Raw genomic sequence first — 22,567 nt, 5'->3', positions numbered from 1 at the left:
AACAGTACCCCTGCCTTGCAGTGCCCTGTGCTGTGGCACATGTCGTATCACCCTAGTTACGGCCCTGCATAGTTGGACTTAAACAATGACATCAAGGTGTTTGTAGATTGTAGCAGATGTAGGCAGTAACAGGCAGTGGTCCTTAATGAGCAGTGATTATGTCTCATTTTTCATTCTGATGAGACAGATTCCATATGCTGACAGAGAATACAGGCATTCAGGGACTGGACAGGTCAAAGCATTTGCATTTAATCAATGTGCCTCATTATGAGATATTAGCTGATGGTTGAGAGATAGATCACTCTTCTTAATATCAGTGGACAACTCAGCTATTCTGCAATGAACCAGTGACCATCATGTATCTCATTTCCTATTTGGTGAGAGAACTAGCAGAGTTTTTTTTAATGGTTTGAAGGGCAGATCTGCGAATTTATGCAGCACTCTCTACTTCAGCAGTTTAAAGCCACAGTCATGAAGCTCTGTCTTACCCTAGTGCCAGGTTTTGTAGCACAGGTGATAAAGGACCTGATACCGAGGTGAGAGTAAAGGAAATACAGCAACTGCACCTTGGTAAAACCATGTTGCAAAAACCAGGTGGGGCAGATTTGTGCAAATTTTGTTTTGAGAGGGGCATGTCCAAACTCAAATCTAAACTGTATTGTAAAAATAAGCTGTCCAGCGTTTGTGGGCTCCATACAAATGTAGCCAGTATGTACCCTGCATGCAAAAACAAGAAAATGAAATGTATTTGCACCCCTTGAACTGCAGCATGGTTTCTCCAGGTGTACAGATATTTGTTTTTTCTTTACGCCAAACTCAAAATCGGGCCACATGATCTATGATAGTCATAGTGTAGATAGGCTGACTATACTAATACTTTAAACCTGGACACTCATGAATTATACAGGTTCTGTGGCTGGCTGACTTAAATCCAGCATATCACATGGTTTTACTCAGTCGCAGAACCTGTGTAATTCATAAGTGTGCCGGTTTAAAGGGATGGTATGGTAAGCCTATTCATAGATGGATATTAAACTGGATTTATCGCTGCTTAGTGTGCATTAAGACTGGGGTATCAATGTGAGAATTTCTGTAACGTGCGAGTACCAGCAACAGATGTGTTCTCATACACTATTGCTGTAGTTGTGCTAAACATCCCTCCTTGGCGAGCCAGGTCCAGTGTGACACGGCTTGTACCAAGGATCTTTTTCATGTCCTTTTCACACGAACATCTTAGTCTTCATGTGAAACCACTTCACAGGACTGCTCTCATTAATTGTATGTCACTTGTACATCTGTGTGACGGAGTCTAAAGGGTCTATTTACTAAGCCTTGGATGGAGGTGAAGTGGACGTAAATAAAGTACCAGCTCCTAACTGCCATGTCACAGGCTGTGTTTGAAAAATGACACTTAGGAACTGGTTGGTTGGGACTTTATCTCCATCCAAGGCTTAGTAAATAGACTCCTGAGTCTGTATTCGAAGTGCTATGATGCTGCGTCCGAGGCTTGTTTTCATGCCAAGTTCTGATTCAAGTACAGATTCAGACTCGGTAAAGTGATTTATTTGCACATTCACATGAAAAAGACGTCTTGCGCCACATGTCGTATTGAGCCCAGGTGTATGAGGACACGTGTAACATGTAAGTTATTCCACAGAGAGAAAAGTGGAGCCCATAGAAAGCAATAATACCTGGTAATATCGTCACAGTATATTCCTATAGTATTGGGCCATAGACCCACAGTGCAATCAGAATCTGCATCATCCAGTACAGTAAAATAGGAAGCAACAATACCTGGTAATATGGTCATAGGATATTCCTATAGAATTGGGCCATAGACCCAAAGTGCAATCCTATTCTGCATCAATCACTACAATCAGAGAATTTTATTTGGGCACATCTGTCAATATCGCAGTGGAGCACTGCAATTGTTGTACCATCTTGGTAGGTAAAACCACATATCAGGGACGAGTTCAGTATAATTTATTAACGGACATAATCCCGACAGCCATTGGACTACAGTTAAAATACAGACATTCATTATACCGACATGTTCAAAAGGCCGACATAGTCAAAACAGAGACTTTTGAAATGGCGACATGTAAAAATATAGACGTGAGTTTTTCTGTTTTTTTTTGTGTGTGTCAATGTCGACAAAGTCGACATGGACACCATCTAAGTGTACCGCATCCCCTTGCATGGCTCACTGCGCTCTCCATGCTTCGGGCACGGTGCCTCGCTGCGCTCGACACACTATTATATTCCCCATTCAGGTCCACTGGTATGGTAAAGTATGAACAAGTCTGTTTTTGGGCAAAAATTCATTCAAAACGCATGTTGGCATTTCAAATGTCAGTATTTTGACTATGTCAGCATTTTGAACATGTCGGCATAATGAATGTCGGTATTTTGACCATGTCTGTATTTTGACTGATGGTCAATGGCTGTCGGGATTATGACCATTGGTATTGTGTCTGTCAGTAAATCAACTGCTACCCCTCAGGGACAATTATATTAAGCCAATAGCTAATCTACCAACATGTCTAAGGACCATAAGAGGAAGCCTAGGCTCGCTGAGGAGTTCCTCGAAAACATGAACACACTGTACAGGTGTCACTCAACCTGGTGATTGTCGAGTCTCTCCTCCGGTCAGCTGGTCGCCGGGTTCCTGCTCTGTGACCTCGGTCAGCTGCTCTATGCTGTAAACTGAGTTTACAGTACAGAGCAGCTGACCGGAGTCACAGAGCAGGAGCACAGCTCATACCTCCCAACTTTTCATACTTACAAAGAGGGACACGCGCTCCCGAAAAAGGGGCATGTCCTAAGGGAAAGGGGCGTGGCTTCGCGAGCCACGCCCCCGTTTTCATCACAGAGGGGGCATGCCCAGCGCTCTGTGAGCTGCTGGCATGCCCGCTCTCCCTCTGTCTGCACAGAATAGACGCTGTGCCGCTGCTCTGCTAAGCAGGGCAGCGAGAGACAGAGCTTCCCAGCTGCCCCCCCCCCACCGCGGGACACTGCGGCCCGCGGGTGGGACAGCGGGACTGTACCGCGAAAATCGGGTCAGTTGGGAGGTATGCAGTTCCAAGCTGACTGGAGTAGAGAGCTCATGGATCACTGAACCCCTGGGTGCAGGAAAGTATTTTTTATTTTATTTTAAACTTTTTTTTTTTACAGTGATCATCTTGTGGCATATCCAGATAGCGTTGTTTTCGCGTGTCAAAAGCGTTCTGCTTACTTAAAATATGTGAATTAAAGGGTTTGGAGTAGTTTTTCAAGAAAAAACTGCTCCAAAAGCCCTTTAATACATTAAGGTAATAATAAAATGACGTGAAAAGGGTGTGAAAACACCCTTTTTCCACATAATTTTAGTAAAAATAATTTTGATAAATATGCCAAATACTCTAGTTTTTCCCAGAAAAAGGAAATAAAATGACATCTTTGAAATTGGATTAGAGCATTAATAATAAACTTGTGAGGAAGTCACAAAACCTAAACATACACTGCAGGGGCAGCATATAAGAGCTTGTAAAACATCATAGGGTTCTTCCTTGTTTGCTGTGTGATATAATGACTGTATTATGTGATGTAAAGTGTATTTATGTTTTAGTTCTGTTTATATCATCTGTACTCTCTGATTGCCCCTGTAGCAAGATGGGTTCTGGATCTACTCTGAGTACTGCAATAACCACTTGGATGCCTGCATGGAGCTCTCTAAGCTGATGAAGGATGGCAGGTACCAGCATTTCTTTGAAGCATGCCGACTACTGCAGCAAATGATCGATATTGCTATTGATGGTTTCCTTCTGACACCTGTGCAGAAGATCTGCAAGTACCCGCTTCAGCTGGCTGAGCTACTAAAGTACACAGCACAGGACCACAGGTATAATGCATGACTAGATCACCTGAACCTTTTCTGTAGTATGCAGAAAGAAGAATTGGGGTGTAAATCAAGCATCTGCTGAACAGCATGGGTGTGTAGACAGAAATAGAGATCCTGCAGCCTTGTCAGGATTACTTTATCCCAGCTAACATATCTATTTGCATAGCCCTCACAGAGGCGTCTATTAGCGCTCTGCCATTCATTAGAAGTCAGTGCTGGCCTCTAGTTAATCATGCACCAATGGCAGCTGCCCTGATGCATTCCTTTAATTAACGTGCTTTGAAGCCCAGAGGAATAAAATGAATACATAAGGTTGAAATCAATAACTTGGCTGCAGTATCTTCCATGAGAAGATGGATTACCCTTCTCACAGCTCCCACAGCAGATGCCTTTTGTCTCTCTTTATTATAAAGCAAGAGAAGAAATGTGGAAGGTCCATCTTGTATTTATTACTTTTCCTGTCATACATAGGGCTACCTTCCTAATCATATTTTATTTGTTGATGATCACAGCTCTGCTACATGTAATGGTCCTGATAAAAAGAGATCATCTGCTGTCTGTTACTACTACTGCTCGGCCGCAGAAAGTACTCGCACTAGTATTTGCTGTATTAAATAGCCTCTTGACAGTCGGTGGGAATCCCTCCAACGTGGCATAATGCATCTTTTTGTAGCCAGTCTCACAGAATCTGACTTTTTTTTTTTTACAAATACAACGCAAGTCTTGATAGAGACAGAGCGTCATGGCATTTCTCATTTAACCACTCTTGATCTAAGTAATAGTTTGTTATATAATTTATAATTAATGACCTTTTCAGTTTAAAAAAAAGGAATTGTCAGTGTTTGTGTGGAGATGTAATAATGGGTTACTGCATGCTGCAAGATGACAATATAAGCGGCAAAACACCCCACTTGTAACTTATCTGTGTCTGTGCTGGTCTGCTCTGGTGTCTGTAGGGCAGAAAGATCAATGAGTTAATATGAGAAGCCGTCTCAGATTGAATGGGACATGTGTAATAGAGGCTGAAATGATGAACTGAGGCACCCGCCAGCAGTGACAGGGCATTCTTCTTACCAGTTCTCTGCTACGCACTTTCCTTCTCCTAAGTGTCAGCAGCAAGTAATATATAGATTAAAAGCCGCACTATTGTGGTGGAGTGTACCAGGCATCATATAGTAGGCTTGACATCAATAGGACATTGTTTGTACTTGTTGCATAAGTCCCATTCTTCATATCAACAGCAGGTATATAAATAGAGAGAGATAATGTCTTATTTAAACAGTTAATTAGCCCTCATAAATTTATACAGTAACATATAGTGCCTGATGCTATATGCTGTAGCTTTTTAAAGAGCGTATCTAGCATGCTTTAGCATGCGTATCTAGCATGCTTTAGCTCCACATACACATTTCAGAGGCATAATTAGGCGGAAATGGGGCATTCTCTTGTAAGATAAGTTTTGTAAGTGTAAGGGTCTCCTGCTCTGTGCTGCCACGTCGTCATGGCAACCGGGAGACAAGTGCTAGCGGAGTAACCTGAGCGTAGCTGATACTCCGGTTCGGGTCTTTTGCTGTGCAGTGGTCACAGGCTCTGTGCACGGCAGGGGATCCGGTGCTGGTTTTTGTGCTCACAGTCTGTGAGGTCTGAGTGGGGCGTGGACAGCACCTGCTATATAAACCCTCTTCTCAGGTTAGGCAGATGCTGCTGAATCTTTGTTGGTTAGTCAGTTCCTGAAAGCTAGCTAGTACTGTGTAAACTTTGTATTTGTTTGTTGCTTACTGCAAATAGGCCTTGGGATTTGGTATTACACTCTGCCAATCCAGACCTAGCAGTAAGACTGGAGTCAGTCGTTTAACCTGCTGGGGTTCTTTTGCTACTCTGTGAACCTAGCAAGTTTGCGGCTGTATTCTCAGACTTGCCTGCCAAAATCCTTTCTCACTGTGCAAGGTATTCAGGTGTCAGTTTAGTGGCAGTAAGCTGAACCAGTGCACTGCAAGTGAGGACTAGGATTGTGGAGACTCTCCTTGTGTCTATTATTCCATCTCTGACCAAGGAGTTTACTGCCACACCCGTTGGTAACCCTTTAGGGTTTTGCTGTTGCCCTTAGCAACAGCATTTCGGGTTCTCTACGTATTAAATCACAACATCTCGCTTCTTTCCATCTGAGCATTCCTAATACTAGGGAGACACCCAGTTTCTTAGCCTTTGGGCTTCTCTGTTCACTTTGTGTTTATTTTGTTACCCTATCACCTTCTGTGTATGTAATGTCATATTCCCCAGTCTGTCTGTGAGTTCATTTGTTTTGCATCCCTCTCCATTCAGACACCAGTACATTCCTGCTGGCACTGGTGTGCATAACATATTCAGCAGCCTAATACTCCTGTTGAAATTTTGTGGGAATATGGAGCATACCCGTCAAAATACTTTGCAACAGGTGGTCGATCAGGTGCAGGTCCTGACTCGACAATTTAATTATTTGTCCATTAAAATGCACACCTCGCAGGCCGCTGGCGGAGCTCCCGCAGCAGCAGTACCTTCAGGGGTTAAGGAGCCGAAAGTAAATCTCCCGGATCGTTTTTCTGGAGATCGCTCGCAGTTCTTTTGTTTCAAGGAGAGCTGCAAGCTATATTTCCAGCTTAGGCCTCAGTCTTCTGGGTCGGTGATTCAGCGGGTGGGCATAGTGATTTCCTTGCTACAAGGAGACCCACAGGTCTGGGCATATGGGTTGCAGCCTGACTGTCCGTCGCTTAAAAGTGTTGATGCTTTTTTTACGGCACTGGGCATGTTGTATGATGACCCTGACAAGACGGCCTCAGCCGAGGCTCAGATTTCGATCCTTAAGCAAGGGCGAAGGCCAGTTGAGGTTTATTGTACGGAGTTTCGGAGGTTGGCCCATGATACCCAGTGGAATGACCCAGCCCTGAGACACCAGTACCGAAGAGGTCTTTCTAACCAGTTAAAAGACCAACTGGTACAATATCCCTTGCCTTATAGCTTGGATCAGCTCATGCAGTTATCCATTTGGGTGGATAGACGGCTGAGAGAGCACAGGCTTGAAAGGGAGACCGAGGTTTCCTTCTTTCCCAAGGGAACCTCAGACTCTGAGGAATTTTCCGAGGAGCCTATGCAGATTGGGGCTACCCGCCTCTCCTCGCGTGAGAAGACGCGGAGGAGACAGCAGGGGTTATGTTTGTACTGTGGGAATAAAGGTCATGTGGTAGTATCATGCCCAGAAAAGCCGGAAAACTTCAGGGCCTGAGGGTGATGGGAAATATCCTGTCAGGCCAGAAGTCAGAATTTCCCAAGAAGACTTTTATCATTCCGGTGACCTTGAAGATCCTCGGTCAAACTGTCAAGACTGAGGCCTTTGTGGACAGTGGGGCCGACGGGGTTTTTATGGACCGCCAATTCGCCCTGAAACACTCTGTTCCCTTAGTACCCTTGGCATCGGAAATTGAGATTTGTGGGTTAAACGGGGAACCATTATCCCAGGGTAAAATTACCTCTTGCACTAGCCAGATTTCTTTGTTTATTGGAGCCACACACTCTGAAAAATTGTCCTTTTATGTGACTGTCTGTACTTTTGCCCCATTGGTGTTGGGGTTACCCTGGTTAAGGGCCCACAATCCTCAATTTGACTGGGTCTCTGGGGAGATTCTTAGTTGGGGTACTGATTGTTTCAGGAGTTGCTTGAGCCTTCCAGTCAGGCTTTCGCAGCTAAGTTTGCCAGGATTGCCAGGATGTTATGCAGATTTTGCGGACGTGTTCTCCAAAAGAGTTGCAGAGGTACTACCTCCCCATCGCCCCTATGACTGTGCCATTAATTTCTTGCCGAATGCTAAGCTTCCCAAGAGCAGGTTGTACTCCCTGTCACGTCCTGAGACTCAGGCTATGGCAGAGTACATTCAGGAGAACTTGGCTAAGGGATTTATCAGACCTTCACAGTCTCCAGTTGGGTCGGGGTTCTTCTTCGTGGGTAAAAAGGACGGTTCGTTGCGACCCTGCATCGACTTCAGGGAATTGAACCGTATCACGATTAAAAACTCATACCCACTGCCTCTCATTTCGGTCTTGTTTGACCAGCTTCGTACTGCCACCATTTTTTCTAAGATTGACCTACGCGGTGCGTACAATCTAATCCGAATAAGAGAGAGGGGGATGAATGGAAGACTGCTTTTAATACCCACTCATGGCATTATGAATATTTGGTGATGCCTTTTGGGCTCTGTAATGCCCCGGCAGTCTTCCAGGACTTCATGAACGATGTGCTCAGGGAATATTTGGATAGATTCTTCGTTGTATACTTAGATGACATCCTAATCTTCTCCCATTCCCTGGAGGAACATCGGAAGCATGTACGCTTAGTCCTCCAGAAACTCAGAGACAACCGGCTTGGGGCGAAGCTGGAGAAGTGCGAATTTGAAGTTCAGCAAATCGCATTTCTAGGATATATTATCTCCCCAGAAGGTTTCCAAATGGAGGGTTCCAAGGTACAGGCAGTCCTGGATTGGGTGCAGCCCACTAGTTTGAAGGCGCTTCAGCGTTTTCTGGGCTTTGCAAATTTTTATAGACGATTTATCGCTGGATTTTCGTCTATAGTGGCGCCCTTGGTGGCACTCACTAAGAAAGGGGCGGATGTTGCTCACTGGTCTTGTGAGGCCAAAGCGGCTTTTGCCCGTCTCAAAAGGGCATTTGTCTCGGCCAAGGTGCTGCGACACCCAGATCCAGAGCGTCCTTTTGTGGTGGAGGTGGATGCCTCTGAGATTGGTATTTGGGGCAGTGCTCTCTCAGATGGGGGTGTCTGATAATCGCCTTCATCCCTGTGCTTACTTTTCCCGTAAATTTTCGCCTGCCGAGATGAATTATGACGTGGGTAACCGGGAATTGTTGGCTATTAAGGATGCACTCGTGGAGTGGAGACACTGGCTTGAGTGGGCTAAGTTTGTGGTCTCAATTCTCACCGACCATAAGAATTTGGCATATTTAGAGTCAGCGAAGCACCTCAATGCCAGGCAGGCACGATGGGCTTTGTTTTTTGCTCGCTTTAATTTTTTGATAACATATCGCCCTGGGTCAAAAAACATCAAGGCTGATGCACTCTCGCTGAGTTTTGCTCCAATCCAGGAAACCACCGAGGAGCCATTGCCCATTGTGTCCCCATCATGTATTAAAGTGGGCATTACCCAGGACCTCTTGTCATTAGTCCTTAGAGCACAGGAGCAGGCTCCTCCAGACCTTCCGGTAGGTCTTTTGTTTGTGCCTCCTAGGTTAAGACAGCGAGTGTTCCTGGAATTCCATGCCAAGAAGTCGGCAGGTCACCCGGGTATTGCCAGAACTCGGGAGTTGCTATCTAGGGCGGTGTGGTGGCCCTCGGTGGCTAGGGATGTGGATCAGTGGGTTCGGGCATGTGACATCTGTGCCCGAAATAAGACTCCTAGAGGGGTTCCTGTCGGCCCATTACATCCACTCTCTATTCCATCTAAGCCATGGACCCACATTTCAGTGGATTTTGTAGTGGACTTGCCCAAATCCTCGGGGATGACAGCCATCTGGGTTGTCGTTGACAGGTTTTCGAAGATGGCGCACTTCGTTCCATTGGTTGGGCTGCCATCGGCCAGACGCCTGTCTGAATTATTTATGCTGCATGTTGTGCGCCTCCACGGGTTGCCACTTGATGTGGTCTCTGACCGCGGATCCCAGTTTGTGGCCAAATTCTGGAGGGCATTTTGTTCCGATCTCCAGATTTCTGTCAGCTTGTCGTCAGGCTACCATCCGCAGTCTAATGGGCAGACTGAAAGGGTGAACCAGTCCTTGGAGCAGTTCCTCAGGTGTTATGTCTCCAAGTGTCAGACTGACTGGGTTGCTCATCTGTCCATGGCGGAGTTTGCCTATAACAACGCGGCTCACTCTGCTACAGGGATCTCTCCCTTCCTTTGTGTGTATGGGCATCATCCTAAGGCCAATTCTTTTGACCCCCTGGACTCCACGCCTGGTGGTTCCTCTGTGGTTTCGGTCCTTAGAGGTATTTGGAGGAAAGTGAAGAAAGCCCTTGTGTCTGTGTCATTAGTGACCAAAAGGGTTTTTGATAAGCGGAAAAGACCCTGCAGCTTCAAATTAGGAGACTTCGTCTGGTTGTCTACCAAGAATTTGAAGTTGAGACAGCCATCTCATAAGTTAGGCCCCCGGTTCATCGGTCCTTATAAGATCACTAGGGTTATCAATCTGGTGGCATTTCAGTTAGATCTACTCCGTTCTTTGGGTATCAATAAAACATTTCATTGTTCCCTTTTAAAACGGGCGATTAGTAATCCTTCTTCCAGTGGAAGACCTTCCCCTCTTCTGATACGTGGCCAGAGGGAGTTTGTTGTTGAAAGGATTCTTGACTCCAAGATGGTTCGGGGTCGGCTGTCATTTTTGGTGCACTGGAAGGGGTATGGCCCGGAGGAGCGGTCGTGGGTGCGCAGTTGTGATCTTCATGCCCCCAGACTGTTACGCTCTTTCTTCTCGCAGTTCCCCGATAAACCCGGTGGTAGGGGTTCTTTGACCCCTCGTCAGAGGGGGGGTACTGTTAGGGTCTCCTGCTCTGTGCTGCCACGTCGTCATGGCAACCGGGAGACAAGTGCTAGCGGAGTAACCTGAGCGTAGCTGATACTCCGGTTCGGGTCTTTTGCTGTGCAGTGGTTACAGGCTCTGTGCACGGCAGGGGATCCGGTGCTGGTTTTTGTGCTCACAGTCTGTGAGGTCTGAGTGGGGCGTGGACAGCACCTGCTATATAAACCCTCTTCTCAGGTTAGGCAGATGCTGCTGAATCTTTGTTGGTTAGTCAGTTCCTGAAAGCTAGCTAGTACTGTGTAAACTTTGTATTTGTTTGTTGCTTACTGCAAATAGGCCTTGGGATTTGGTATTACACTCTGCCAATCCAGACCTAACAGTAAGACTGGAGTCAGTCGTTTAACCTGCTGGGGTTCTTTTGCTACTCTGTGAACCTAGCAAGTTTGCGGCTGTATTCTCAGACTTGCCTGCCAAAATCCTTTCTCACTGTGCAAGGTGTTCAGGTGTCAGTTTAGTGGCAGTAAGCTGAACCAGTGCACTGCAAGTGAGGACTAGGATTGTGGAGACTCTCCTTGTGTCTATTATTCCACCTCTGACCAAGGAGTTTACTGCCACACCCGTTGGTAACCCTTTAGGGTTTTGCTGTTGCCCTTAGCAACAGCATTTCGGGTTCTCTACGTATTAAATCACAACATCTCGCTTCTTTCCATCTGAGCATTCCTAATACTAGGGAGACACCCAGTTTCTTAGCCTTTGGGCTTCTCTGTTCACTTTGTGTTTATTTTGTTACCCTATCACCTTCTGTGTATGTAATGTCATATTCCCCAGTCTGTCTGTGAGTTCATTTGTTTTGCATCCCTCTCCGTTCAGACACCAGTACATTCCTGCTGGCACTGGTGTGCATAACAGTAAGGGGGTGTTGATAGAAGAGCTGGATGGAAGCCTGTATATACCGGTTTCCAGGCATATTACTTGTACAAAGCATAGGCTGATGGCAGCCCTAGAAGTGATATATATATATATATTACAGTAATGGTTTTATTGACATTTTCAAATACATAAACCACAGAATAAGAGGTGGGGGTACAGAAAGATAAAAGGGGAGGGTATTGTACAGACATTAAACATCAATAGAACTAACATCCGGAGGTATAGTGTGGAGAGCGCCATACAAAGTACAGACAAAAAGACAAAGTAATAATGCAGAGACATAAAACTAGTATGGTTGCTAACATAGAAATTCAGATGGACAAAAAAGCTGTACAACCCAAATCATATACAGATGAGTCCTCATACATCTAGCCTCAATACCAGCGCTAGATGCATGGCGTGAGTGAACCGCCAGTTCCTGTGCAACTCTGGTAACGTTGTATTTGTCGAAAATGCGTCCTATTCACAACGCAATGTGACTAGGATGCACAATAAAACTGTGCTGATTAATTTGATTTATGACACTTGTATGTGTATTGTGTGTGACTGAGTCTGAGAACTTGTTTTGGAAAAAAGCTGCTACATCGTAGCAGTTCTTGTACAGATCCAGAGGCTCAGTCGCACACAGATGTACAAGTGTCATATATCAAATTAATCAGCACAGTTTTCTCGTCATATTGTGTTGCTACTAATACACATTAAAGAAGCACGAGAAGACACTTGGTGATAGAAGATTCTTATGCAACCTGGTGTATCAAGAGAGGCTATTTGACCTGACTGCAGCAAAGATGTATGAGGATATATCTGTAGTTGCTGCATTATGGCATGGGAGAATCTGGAGCCTGGGGGGACTAGGTGCTCGGCTACGCCAAAGAGCGCAATCTCCAGTGTTAAATTTGTGACTTATAGTTCAATAACAGTTTTTTTTTATGTAACCAGGACACAGTGAGTGTTGCATGCTTCTTTACTGGAGAACTACAGGAAAAACAAGGCACACAGAAAGAGATTCATACACCAACTAACACAAACACAAAATAAGATCCGTTGTAACCTTCTACCAGAACACATATACAGCAATGAGTACTATATACACCACACTCCTCCCAACTTAGATAAATGCAGACATGAAAAATGTTAGCATTATGCAATGTATACGTTACCCCAGAAGCTACAGATCAAGCCTTTGAGGTGCTTTATGAACTTGGTCTGGATAACAATGTTTAACTCCCAGAGTGACTGGCTGCTTCACCGAAATCACACTAGAGGGTTCAGGATCAGTTGTTACTAAGGGAACCTCATGCTCAGGTGACTCCATAGAAGGTTTGAGAACAGTCTCTGTATCTGACCCAGAGGGGTACATTTCCTCCACAGTGTCAGGAACAGTCTCTGTAGCAGTTCCAGAGGGCTATACATAAACCCCCACATCACTGGCTTGGCTATGGGGGTAATGCCAAGTTGATCGCAGCAGGATTTTTGATAGCAATTGGGCAAAACCATTTTCACTGCAGGGGAGGCAGATATAACATGTGCAGAGAGAGTTAGATTTGGGTGGTTATTTTATTTCTGTGCAGGGTAATTACTGGCTGCTTTATTTTTACACTGCAAATTAGATTGCAGATTGAACACACCCCACCCAAATCTGACTCTCTCTGCACTTGTTACATCTGCCCCACCCTGCAGTGCACATGGTTTTGCCCAATTGCTAACAAAAATCCTGCTGCGATCAACTTGGAATTACCCCCTATGTCCAGCTGTCAACGTACAGTCAGCTTGCCTCCCAGCTTCAATTATTTGATCAATGTGTCGACGCCAAAATTCTCCTCCAACTTCAATCACGTACATCAGAGGGCCGGATTTGGAAGAAACTATTCCCGGTTGCCATTTGTCTGCTCTGTAATCATGGATAAGAACCTCTTGGCCAATGTGGAAGGACCAAGTAGGTTTCTGCTAAACAGATTGAAACTGTTTGTTATGTACCTTCCGCCCCACATCCAGTTTATCAAGTCCCACTGAGACCGCAAGTTCCGTTGCATAAAGAGCACCGCAGGAGGCTGACCGGTAGTGGAGTGCTCCGTCCTACGATATATAAACAGGAAGTTGTCAATCTTGTGTTGCAAAGGTAGATGTTCATGGTGCATGGACTTGCTAGCTTTTTTGAATGTTTGGACAAATCTCTCAGCCAAACCGTTAGTGGCTGGATGGTGTGGAGCTGATGTGAAATGTTTAATTCCATTGTCTTGCATGAACTTTTTGAATTCCATGGACACAAACTGTGGTCCAGTGTCACTGTACACTTGCTCCGGTAGGCCATTTCTGGCAAAGATGGTTTGCAGCACAGCAATTGTTTTCTCAGAAGTAATGGATTTCATCTTTATTACCTCTGGCCATTTTGAATGAGCATCCACTGCAATAAGAAAAATGCAATCCATGAATGGACCAGCAAAGTCAATATGTACCCACTGCCATGGAGATGATGGCCATTCCCAGGGGTAACGGGGCTAAAGGTGGTGAATTTTGAACTCTGACATCCTTCACACCCTTTTGTCAAAGTTTCGATTTGACCATCGATTTCTGGCCACCACACATACTGTAGCTTCTAGTGAGATTCTACATTTTTACTGTGCCTAGGTGACCCTCGTGCAAATTTTCCAAAATTCTTTCGCAGTTTAGGTAGTATTACCACTCGGGACCCACACAACAGAAAGCTGATCTCTCTTGCCCGAAAACCCGTAAAATTGAGCATCGCCATGTTTAGGCCAACCTTTGAGAGTTAAGTCCATTACTTTTGATAGTACCGGGTCTTTCCTTGTTTCCAGATTAATCATGTCATTGGTAATAGGTAGCTGTTCCATTAACATATTGTGATACACTTCAAGTTGGTCTCCACCACGGTCCTCCTCACTTTGGGGCAAGGGAGAACGTGATAGACCATCAGCATTGCCATGTCGTTTTGTTCCTTTAAACTCAATGTCGTATGTATGAGCACCCAGGAATAATGACCAACGTTGAAGCCGAGCAGCAGTCATGTTTGGGACTCCCTTGTGGGGGTTAAAAATTGATACCAATGGTTTATGATCCGTAATTAATGTAAACCTTGGCCCATACAAAAATTTATGACATTTCTTTACTCCCCATACTAAACTTAAGGCCTCTCGGTCAATTTGAGCATAATTCTTCTCTGCCACTGTCAAAGACCATGAAGCAAATGCTATTGGTTTCTTGCTACCATCTCTAAGTTGATGTGATAACACTGCTCCAATGCTGTACGATGAGACATCACATGCCAGCCTGATGGGTAGTTTCGGATCAAAATGAGTGAGGACTTTATCAGATGTAATCAATCTTTTTGTTTCTGAGAATGCTTTCTCACAGTCTTTTGTCCACTTCCATCGTGCATTTTTCTGTAGTAGGGCATTTAGCTGGTGTATTACTGTGGAGAGGTCTCGTAAGTACTTGTGATAATAATGAAATAGGCTCAAGATAAGATCTCAGTTGTGACACAGACTAGGGCTGGGGTGCTTGTAGGTACTGCCTCAATTTTATCATTTGATTTGTGCAGGCCTTCTCTATCAATCACAGGTCCACAATATGAAATGATTTCTTGGAAAAATGTACACTTATCTTTATTTACTTATAGTCCATATTCCTGTAGTCGGGTTAATACTCTTTCCAAGTTATTTAAATGGTCCACATCATCTTTGCCTGTTACAATTACGTCATCCAAGTAACATTGCGTACCTGGTATTCCTTGTAGGACTTGATCCATTGTTCTCTGCCATAATGCTGGGGCAGAAGACAGTCCAAACACAAGACTGTTATATTGTAATAAACCTTTGTGAGTATTGATGGTTAAATATTTCTTAGATGCCTCCTCAATTTCCATTTGCAAGTACGCTTGAGCTAGGTCAATTTTGGAGAAGTGGTCACCCCCTGAGAGAGCTGCAAAGATGTCCCCTATTTTAGGCAAAGGATACTGTACAGTCCGTAGTACTGAATTTATTGTCATTTTGACATCTCTGCAAATGCAGAAACTACCCATTTTGTCTTTCTTTACTATGGGAGCTATGGGCGTAGCCCATTCACTCCATTCCACTGGGGAGAGTATACCAGAGTCTTCCAGTTTCCATAGTTCCTCCTCAACCGCTGGTCGGATAGCATAAGGTACTGTGCGAGCTTTACAAAACTTTGGAACGGCATGTGAATCCAACTCTATACTGGCCTTAATGTCCTTTAACGTGCCTATCCCTGGTTGGAAAATGGGTTGTGCGGCAGCTAATAATTTAGAAAGTTCCTTAGTAGCTGCGTCATTGTTGGATACATCAGATGCAGTAGATTGTAGCCTGTGAATGGAATGCCAATCAAGTAGGATTTTCCTTATCCATTCGCGGCCCAATAATGCCGGTCCACCCTGTGGAAGTATGTACAAATACAGCTTATGGGTATTGCCTTTGTATTTCACATAAACTTTTATTTTTCCCAATGGGGACACCGGTTCACCCATATATGTGCGGAGTGTTACGGATGTTTTCTTTAAAGGAATGGCAGCAAACAGGCATTTGTAATCACTTGCATTTAGCACTGACAGAGCAGAGCCTGTGTCCAGTACCTGCTACTTCCAAAGTGACCCAAATCACTTGATGCTCTTTTGCCGTCATAGAGTGCATCTCTAGGCTGCATAACCCTTTTTCTGTACCAGTACTATCAGTAGAGTCTGACTTATTGTCGGCTACCTTATGCACCTGGGATGTTGTAGATTTTTTTTCCGGGAACTTTGGATACTTGCGAGCGGTTTGGTGTTTGCCCCGACTGGCACACCCTTTCAATATGGCCTCTTTTCTTAAATTTTCTGCACACTTTGTCTCTAAACCAGCACTGACTGGCATCATGTGAGGACTTCCCACAGCAAACACAGGACTGTCTCTGATACCAATGAACTGGATTAGGAGTACATTCTGGTCCCTTTTGTTGCAATTCTGATGCATCCCTGGTTGCAATCTCCATTGAAATAGCTATGGACAGTGCTCACTCTAAGGTCAGGTCAGGCTCAGCCAGCAATTTCTTTTGTATACTTGCACTTTTCAGCCCACATACTAAAAGGTCTCTTAGAGCATCTGATAACCCTGCTCCAAATGCACAGTGTTCAGATAACTTCCTCAGCTCTGCAATGTATTTAGAAATGCTTTCACTTTCAGATTGATTCCTTCTGTGAAACCTGAATCTTTCAGCAATCAGTAATTTATTTATTTATTACCAGTTATTTATATAGCACATACATATTCCGCAGTGCTTTACAGAGAATATTTGGCCAGTCACATCAGTCCCTGCCCCAGTGGAGCTTACAATCTATGGTGGTCATTCCGAGTTGATCGCTCGCTAGCAGTTTTTAGCAGCCGTGCAAGCGCTATGCCGCCGCCCACTGGGAGTGTATTTTAGCTTAGCAGAAGTGCGAACGAATGTATCGCAGAGCGGCTACAAAGTTTTTTTGTGCAGTTTCAGAGTTGCTCAAAACCTACTCAGCGCTTGCGATCACTTCAGACTGTTCAGTTCCTGTTTTGACGTCACAAACCCGCCCAGCGTTCGCCCAGCCACGCCTTCATTTTTCCTGGCACGCCTTCGTTTTTCCGAACACTCCCTGAAAACGGTCAGTTGACACCCAGAAACGCCCACTTCATGTCAATCACTCTGAGGCCACCAGTGTGACTGAAATGCTTTGCTAGACCCTGTGCAAAACTACATCATTCGTTGTGCCCGTACGACGCGAGTGCGCATTGCGCCGCATACGCATGCGCAGAACTGACGTTTTTTAGCCTGCTCGCTGCACTGCGAATAAATGCAGCTAGCGATCAACTCGGAATGACCACCTATATTCCCTACCACATGTACACACACACACATTCACGCTAGGGTTAATTTTTGTTAGGAGCCAATTAACCTGCAAGTATATTTTTGGGTTGTGGGAGGAAATCGGAGTACCTGGAGGAAACCCACGCAAGTACGGGGAGAATATACAAAATCCACACAGTTAGGGCATGGTGGGAATCAAACCCATGACCTCAATGCTGTGAGGCAGTAATGCTAATCATTACACCATCCGTACTGCCCATGGTTTGGGGTTTAAGTGCTTTTGTAAAATGTCCACAATGCAGTAAATGACTTGTTGTTTGGCTTCTCGGATGCTATTAAACTCCTCAGCAAACTGTTTGTTTTTGGCACACATTACACTGAGTAAGACTGGTACCTTCTTGTATCCTTGCACTGAATTAGCAGAACGATACAATTCCACTCTCTCAATATATGTAGCCCAGTCCTCTGTAGTACCATCAAATGCAGCTATTGTGCCAATATATCCTGACATTTTTCCTTTATAGTTTGTCCTCCCTTCCTTAGAAAATGAAAGATATAAGTCACGTGCTCCTTTTATTCAAGGTAGGTGGTGCTGGCAGTCTGAATGAGTTGCTCCTTTTTTGCACCCCACAATTGTGCTGTGTCAGCCCACTGGTGCTCCACTGATCCCAGGAGCAATGCAGAAGAAGAGTTTAATCATTGTCGCCAGTGTTAAATCTGTGACTTATATTTCAGTAAGAGTTTTTTTATGTAACCAGGACACAGTGAGTGTTGCATGCTTCTTTACTGGAGAACTACAGGAAAAACAAGGAACACAGAAAGAGATTCATACGCCAACTAACACAAACACAAAATAAGATCCGTTGTAACCTTCCACCAAAACACAAATACATCAATGGGAACTATATACACCACATCCAGACACCCTTGGTAACATTGAAATGCCATGAAAGCCATTTCATCAGAGGAGAGGGAGAGGTAGACTAGGGAACTGCAAAAGCCTCAATTTCAAAGATATATTGAATTTTACAGATCACTTTAGACAGATTGGGGGGGGGGGGGTCAGGGGATATTCATATTTGGTCTAAGGAGGCTCTGGCTACGAGTAAAATTTGTTCAGTCAAGTAACGTTCATGTTTAGGAATAGAGTGAGGACACCAACTCAATAAAGCAAGAACCAGATTTGGGTTTACAATTATCTGAAGTATTTTAGATCGGAAATCAAAAACTTAATCCAAGAAACCTCAAAACACTGTACAATCACAAAATAACACAGAAAAGAGTACCTTCCTCTGAGCATTTCCTCCCAAAATTTTTTGAACAGGACCACATTTTATGCAATTACAATATACAATAACTGAAGTAGTTTGAAATGCACCGCAATATGGTTAGTACAGTACATCTACAGTACATCTAGAGACATAGGTTGGACTGTAGATTTATCAGTAGTTACAGGTTGTACATACAAATACCAGAAGGAAATATCTCCTTTAGAGGCTTGTAAGGTAAATTTACTCATGAATAACGTGGAAAGTAGGGACTGGGCTCCAGACAATTTACCTAGGTCACAAAACCAATGATCAATTTGGAATTATAAATAGTGGGCAATGGCCCTCATTCCGAGTTGTTCGCTCGCTAGATGCTTTTAGCAGCATTGCACACACTAGGCCGCTGCCCTCTGGGAGTGTATCTTCGCTTAGCAAAATTGCGAACGAAAGAGTAGCAGAATTGCGAATAAATATTTCTTAGCAGTTTCTGAGTAGCTCGAGACTTACTCCTACACTGCGATCAGCTCAGCTTGTTTCGTTCCTGGTTTGACGTCACAAACACGTCCTGCGTTCGGCCAGCCACTCCCCCATTTCTCCAGACACTCCCGCGTTTTATCCTGGCACGCCTGCGTTTTTCCGCACACTCCCAGAAAACGGTCAGTTTCCGCCCAGAAACACCCACTTCCTGTCAATCACGCTCCGATCACTTCAACGATGAAAATTCTTAGTTCGGACGTGAGTAAATCTACTAAGTTTTCTGCTAAATTACTTAGCGCATGCGCACTACGTACTATGCGCATTTTTGCCTTAATCGCTCCGTTGCGAAAATCGGCAACAAGCGAACAACTCAGAATAACCACCAATATTGGCAATCCCATAAGTTAACTGAAGTTGGTAGAAAGACAGTGACATACAGTATCACCAGAGAGAAGATTGCCAAGAGTGGAAACACTCCTAGAGAGCCACAAGGTAAGATATAGAGGAAGGATCAGGAAGATCAGCCATAGATTTCTAGAGGGCAAACCCAAATCTGCTCTAAAGATGACATTAGCGTCTCAAACCTGTAAAGTACCTGTAATGGTTAAAAGACAAAACTTAGGGAGTGTACGGGTCGTTTTCGGGAGCCATGGTAGGTCTGTTAAAGGGGAATCCTGTCAAAGCATTTAGCTCCAGATCAACCCAGGGCCTGGCCCCTGAGGGTAGGAACCAGTTGCAGATTTGTGCCAGAATGCATGCTGATTGATAAAGGGGAAGATCAGGGAGTTTAAGCCCACCAAACCCCTGTGGTAAAGTCAACCTGTGTGCAGCCAATCGTGGAAGCTTGTTTTTCCAAATGTAGGAAACCTTAGCTTCATTAAGTAGTGAGTAGGGAAAAGGTAAGGGATAGTTTTGAATAGATATGTTAGTTTAGCGAGTAGTATAATTTTGAAGGCAGCTATTTGGCCTAACCAGGAGATCTCATAGGAGCCCCATGAATTAATGAGTGTAGACGGCAATGGGAATAAATTATATTCAGAAACATCTTTAACATATACGGGCTCTGGAGGCCTAGGTAAGTGAGAGATGTGGTCTTCCAGGTATATAGAAAGGAGCACTTGAGAAGGGACAATGTAGAAAGAGAAAAAAAATGTGATTTAGATATGTTAAGTTTATAACACTATCTAAGAAAATATGTAAAACAGGAAGGGAGGTCAAAGGTTTAGTGACAAAAAGTAGGATGTCCTCAGCAAAAAGACATTAGTTTTGCGGCCAACTGGGTAGCCAGGAAATTCTTGGAGAGTCTAAATTTTTTTGGGCTAAAGGTTTCATAGCCAATACAAAGAAGCATCCCTTTCTGATTCCGTTGCAAATAGGAAATGTGTTGGAGAGAAATCTATTGCTAAACATCCGTGCCAAGGGGCGTTGATAAAGAGCGACATTGTATACTGCATATAATCCCAGTTAACCCTGACAAAGGCCTTATCGGCACCTAAAGAAAACACCCTGCGGGTGTCGATCCAGCACAAATCCAACCTGACCATGGTGTACGTATAAGCTGCGGAAGGAGGGGAGAGAGTCAGTTTGCAATAAGCCGAGCAAATATTTTGACGTCTGTATTCAGGAGTGCTATGGGCCTATAGTTTCTACAGTCTGATGGATTTTACACTGATTTAGTGTTAGTGACTATTTGGGCTTCTAGTAATCAGGAAAGAGACAGTGGCTTCATTGAAAAGATGTATTAAGATAGGGACTATAACAGTAGAAAAAGAAGTATAAAAAGTATTAATAAAGCCATCAGGACGAGGAGAAATACTATTAGGGACATCCTTAATAATAGACTCAACCTCTTCTATAGTCCACAGGGCCAGGGCTATTTCTAGACAACTTGACTCCCAGTGTGAACATTAAATGCGACACCCCCCACCACCACCACCATAGATATTCTAAGATGTAAATAGTAGTGCACACCCTAAAAAGGAGGCATGGTCTCACTAAAATGGGCATGTCCTTGCAGTAAAACTACCATACACCCCAGCTTTTTACCCTGCACCTCCAGACATTGGCCAGCGCAGGAAAAAATAAATTCCTCCATATTATGTCCCAACCAGTAATGACCCTTGCACCATATTATACCCCACACAGTAATGCCCCTTGCACTATATTATGCCCTTTGCAGTATACCATATTATTCCCCACAGTTTAATCACATGTGAACATTCAGAGCTAATGTACTGAAAATATAATATAAAAGGAACATGCAGCGCTATATAAAGGTGTATGCAGACAGGTGTAGATGATAAAAAGTGAAATTTATTTAAACATATATTACTCAGTATAATTCAATAAAAAATGAGTAGCTAAAGCATTAAAAATAGGAGCTAATATAAATGAATGAAAAACCAGTCTCTGGTAGATAGGACATATAGGGCTGTGATATTATTATCCAGTGGTTAGTGGACCTGCGAGATGTTTAGCCTTTTATATGGGAACGGAATGTTCCACAGTAAATTACCAATCGTGAAAATGGATGATTCCCTTAGCGGAGGTTCAGATGGCACAGATTCCAATGCAGAGATGTGGGAATGAAGATGTGGATTCACAGCAGGTTGGCACACCATGAAAAAAGTCCCAGGCTTTAGAGGTCCACTGTCCGATTGTCTGGATGTCCCCAATAAGTCCTTTTTGTAATCCAAAGTCACAGGCTGACGCGTTTCGCTGTCACAAGGGACAGCTTTATAAAAGGTACCTGTAAAGTATCTGTAAAGGTACCTTTGATAAAGCTGTCCCTTGTGACAGCGAAACGCGTCAGAACTGTGACTTTGGATTACAAAACGGACTTATTGGGGACATCCAGACAATCAGACAGTGGACCTCTAAAGCCTGGGACTTTTTTCATGGTGTGCCAACCTGCTGTGAATCCACATCTTCATTCCCACATCTGTGTTGGAATCTGTGCCATCTGAACCTCCGCTAAGGAAATCATCCATCTTCAAGATTGGTAATTTACTGTGGAACATTCCTTTCCCATATAAAAGGATAAACATCTCGCAGGTCCTCTAACCACTGGATAATAATATCACAGCCCTATATGTCCTATCTACCAGAGACTGGTTTTTCATTCATTTATATTAGCTCCTATTTTTAATGCTTTAGCTACTCATTTTTTATTGAATTATACCGAGTAATGTTTAAATAAATTGCACTTTTTATCATCTACACCTGTCTGCATACACCTTTATATAGCGCTGCATGTTCCTTTTATATTATATTGTTTGTTATTTGGATTGACTATCCAATTTTCTGGCAGCTGCTGAGAGAACCCACCCATACTAAGCGCGTGGCAACCCACATCTCAAGTGAGGTTATTCCCATATTTCTCTAATGTACTGAAAGCTGGCAGCTTAATATTTCAGAAGAACATGCTCCTGCCAGTACATGGACTGTTGCAAATTTTGTAACTTACCTTTTCATTGTTACCTAAACAATCACTTAAATATAGAAATATACATAATAATACCAAAAACAATGTTATTAGGTCATTAAAAATATGTTGGTTTCATTATACAGAATCTGTATTATACAGTCATTGCAGTAATAAAGGTGTGTGAGCTGG

The 22,567-nt window shown here is 43.9% G+C and overlaps 1 protein-coding gene across 8 annotated transcripts in view; it reads left to right on the top strand.

Moving 5' to 3' along the window:
- Positions 1-22,567, top strand: part of ARHGEF9 (Cdc42 guanine nucleotide exchange factor 9) — a 735,112-nt gene that overhangs the window by 607,379 nt on the left and 105,166 nt on the right. For all 8 annotated transcript variants that reach the window (XM_063937200.1, XM_063937199.1, XM_063937201.1 and 5 more), the window contains one exon: positions 3,648-3,880. In XM_063937200.1, coding sequence (XP_063793270.1) covers positions 3,648-3,880 — 233 coding nt within the window. The remainder of the gene's footprint in view (positions 1-3,647; positions 3,881-22,567) is intronic.

Source organism: Pseudophryne corroboree, chromosome 8, assembly GCF_028390025.1.
Source record: "Pseudophryne corroboree isolate aPseCor3 chromosome 8, aPseCor3.hap2, whole genome shotgun sequence".
In the NCBI taxonomy this organism is placed as follows: Eukaryota; Metazoa; Chordata; class Amphibia; order Anura; family Myobatrachidae; genus Pseudophryne; species Pseudophryne corroboree.
Note: the sequence above shows the minus strand (reverse complement) of the source record. Positions and strands in the feature narration are given on the sequence as shown.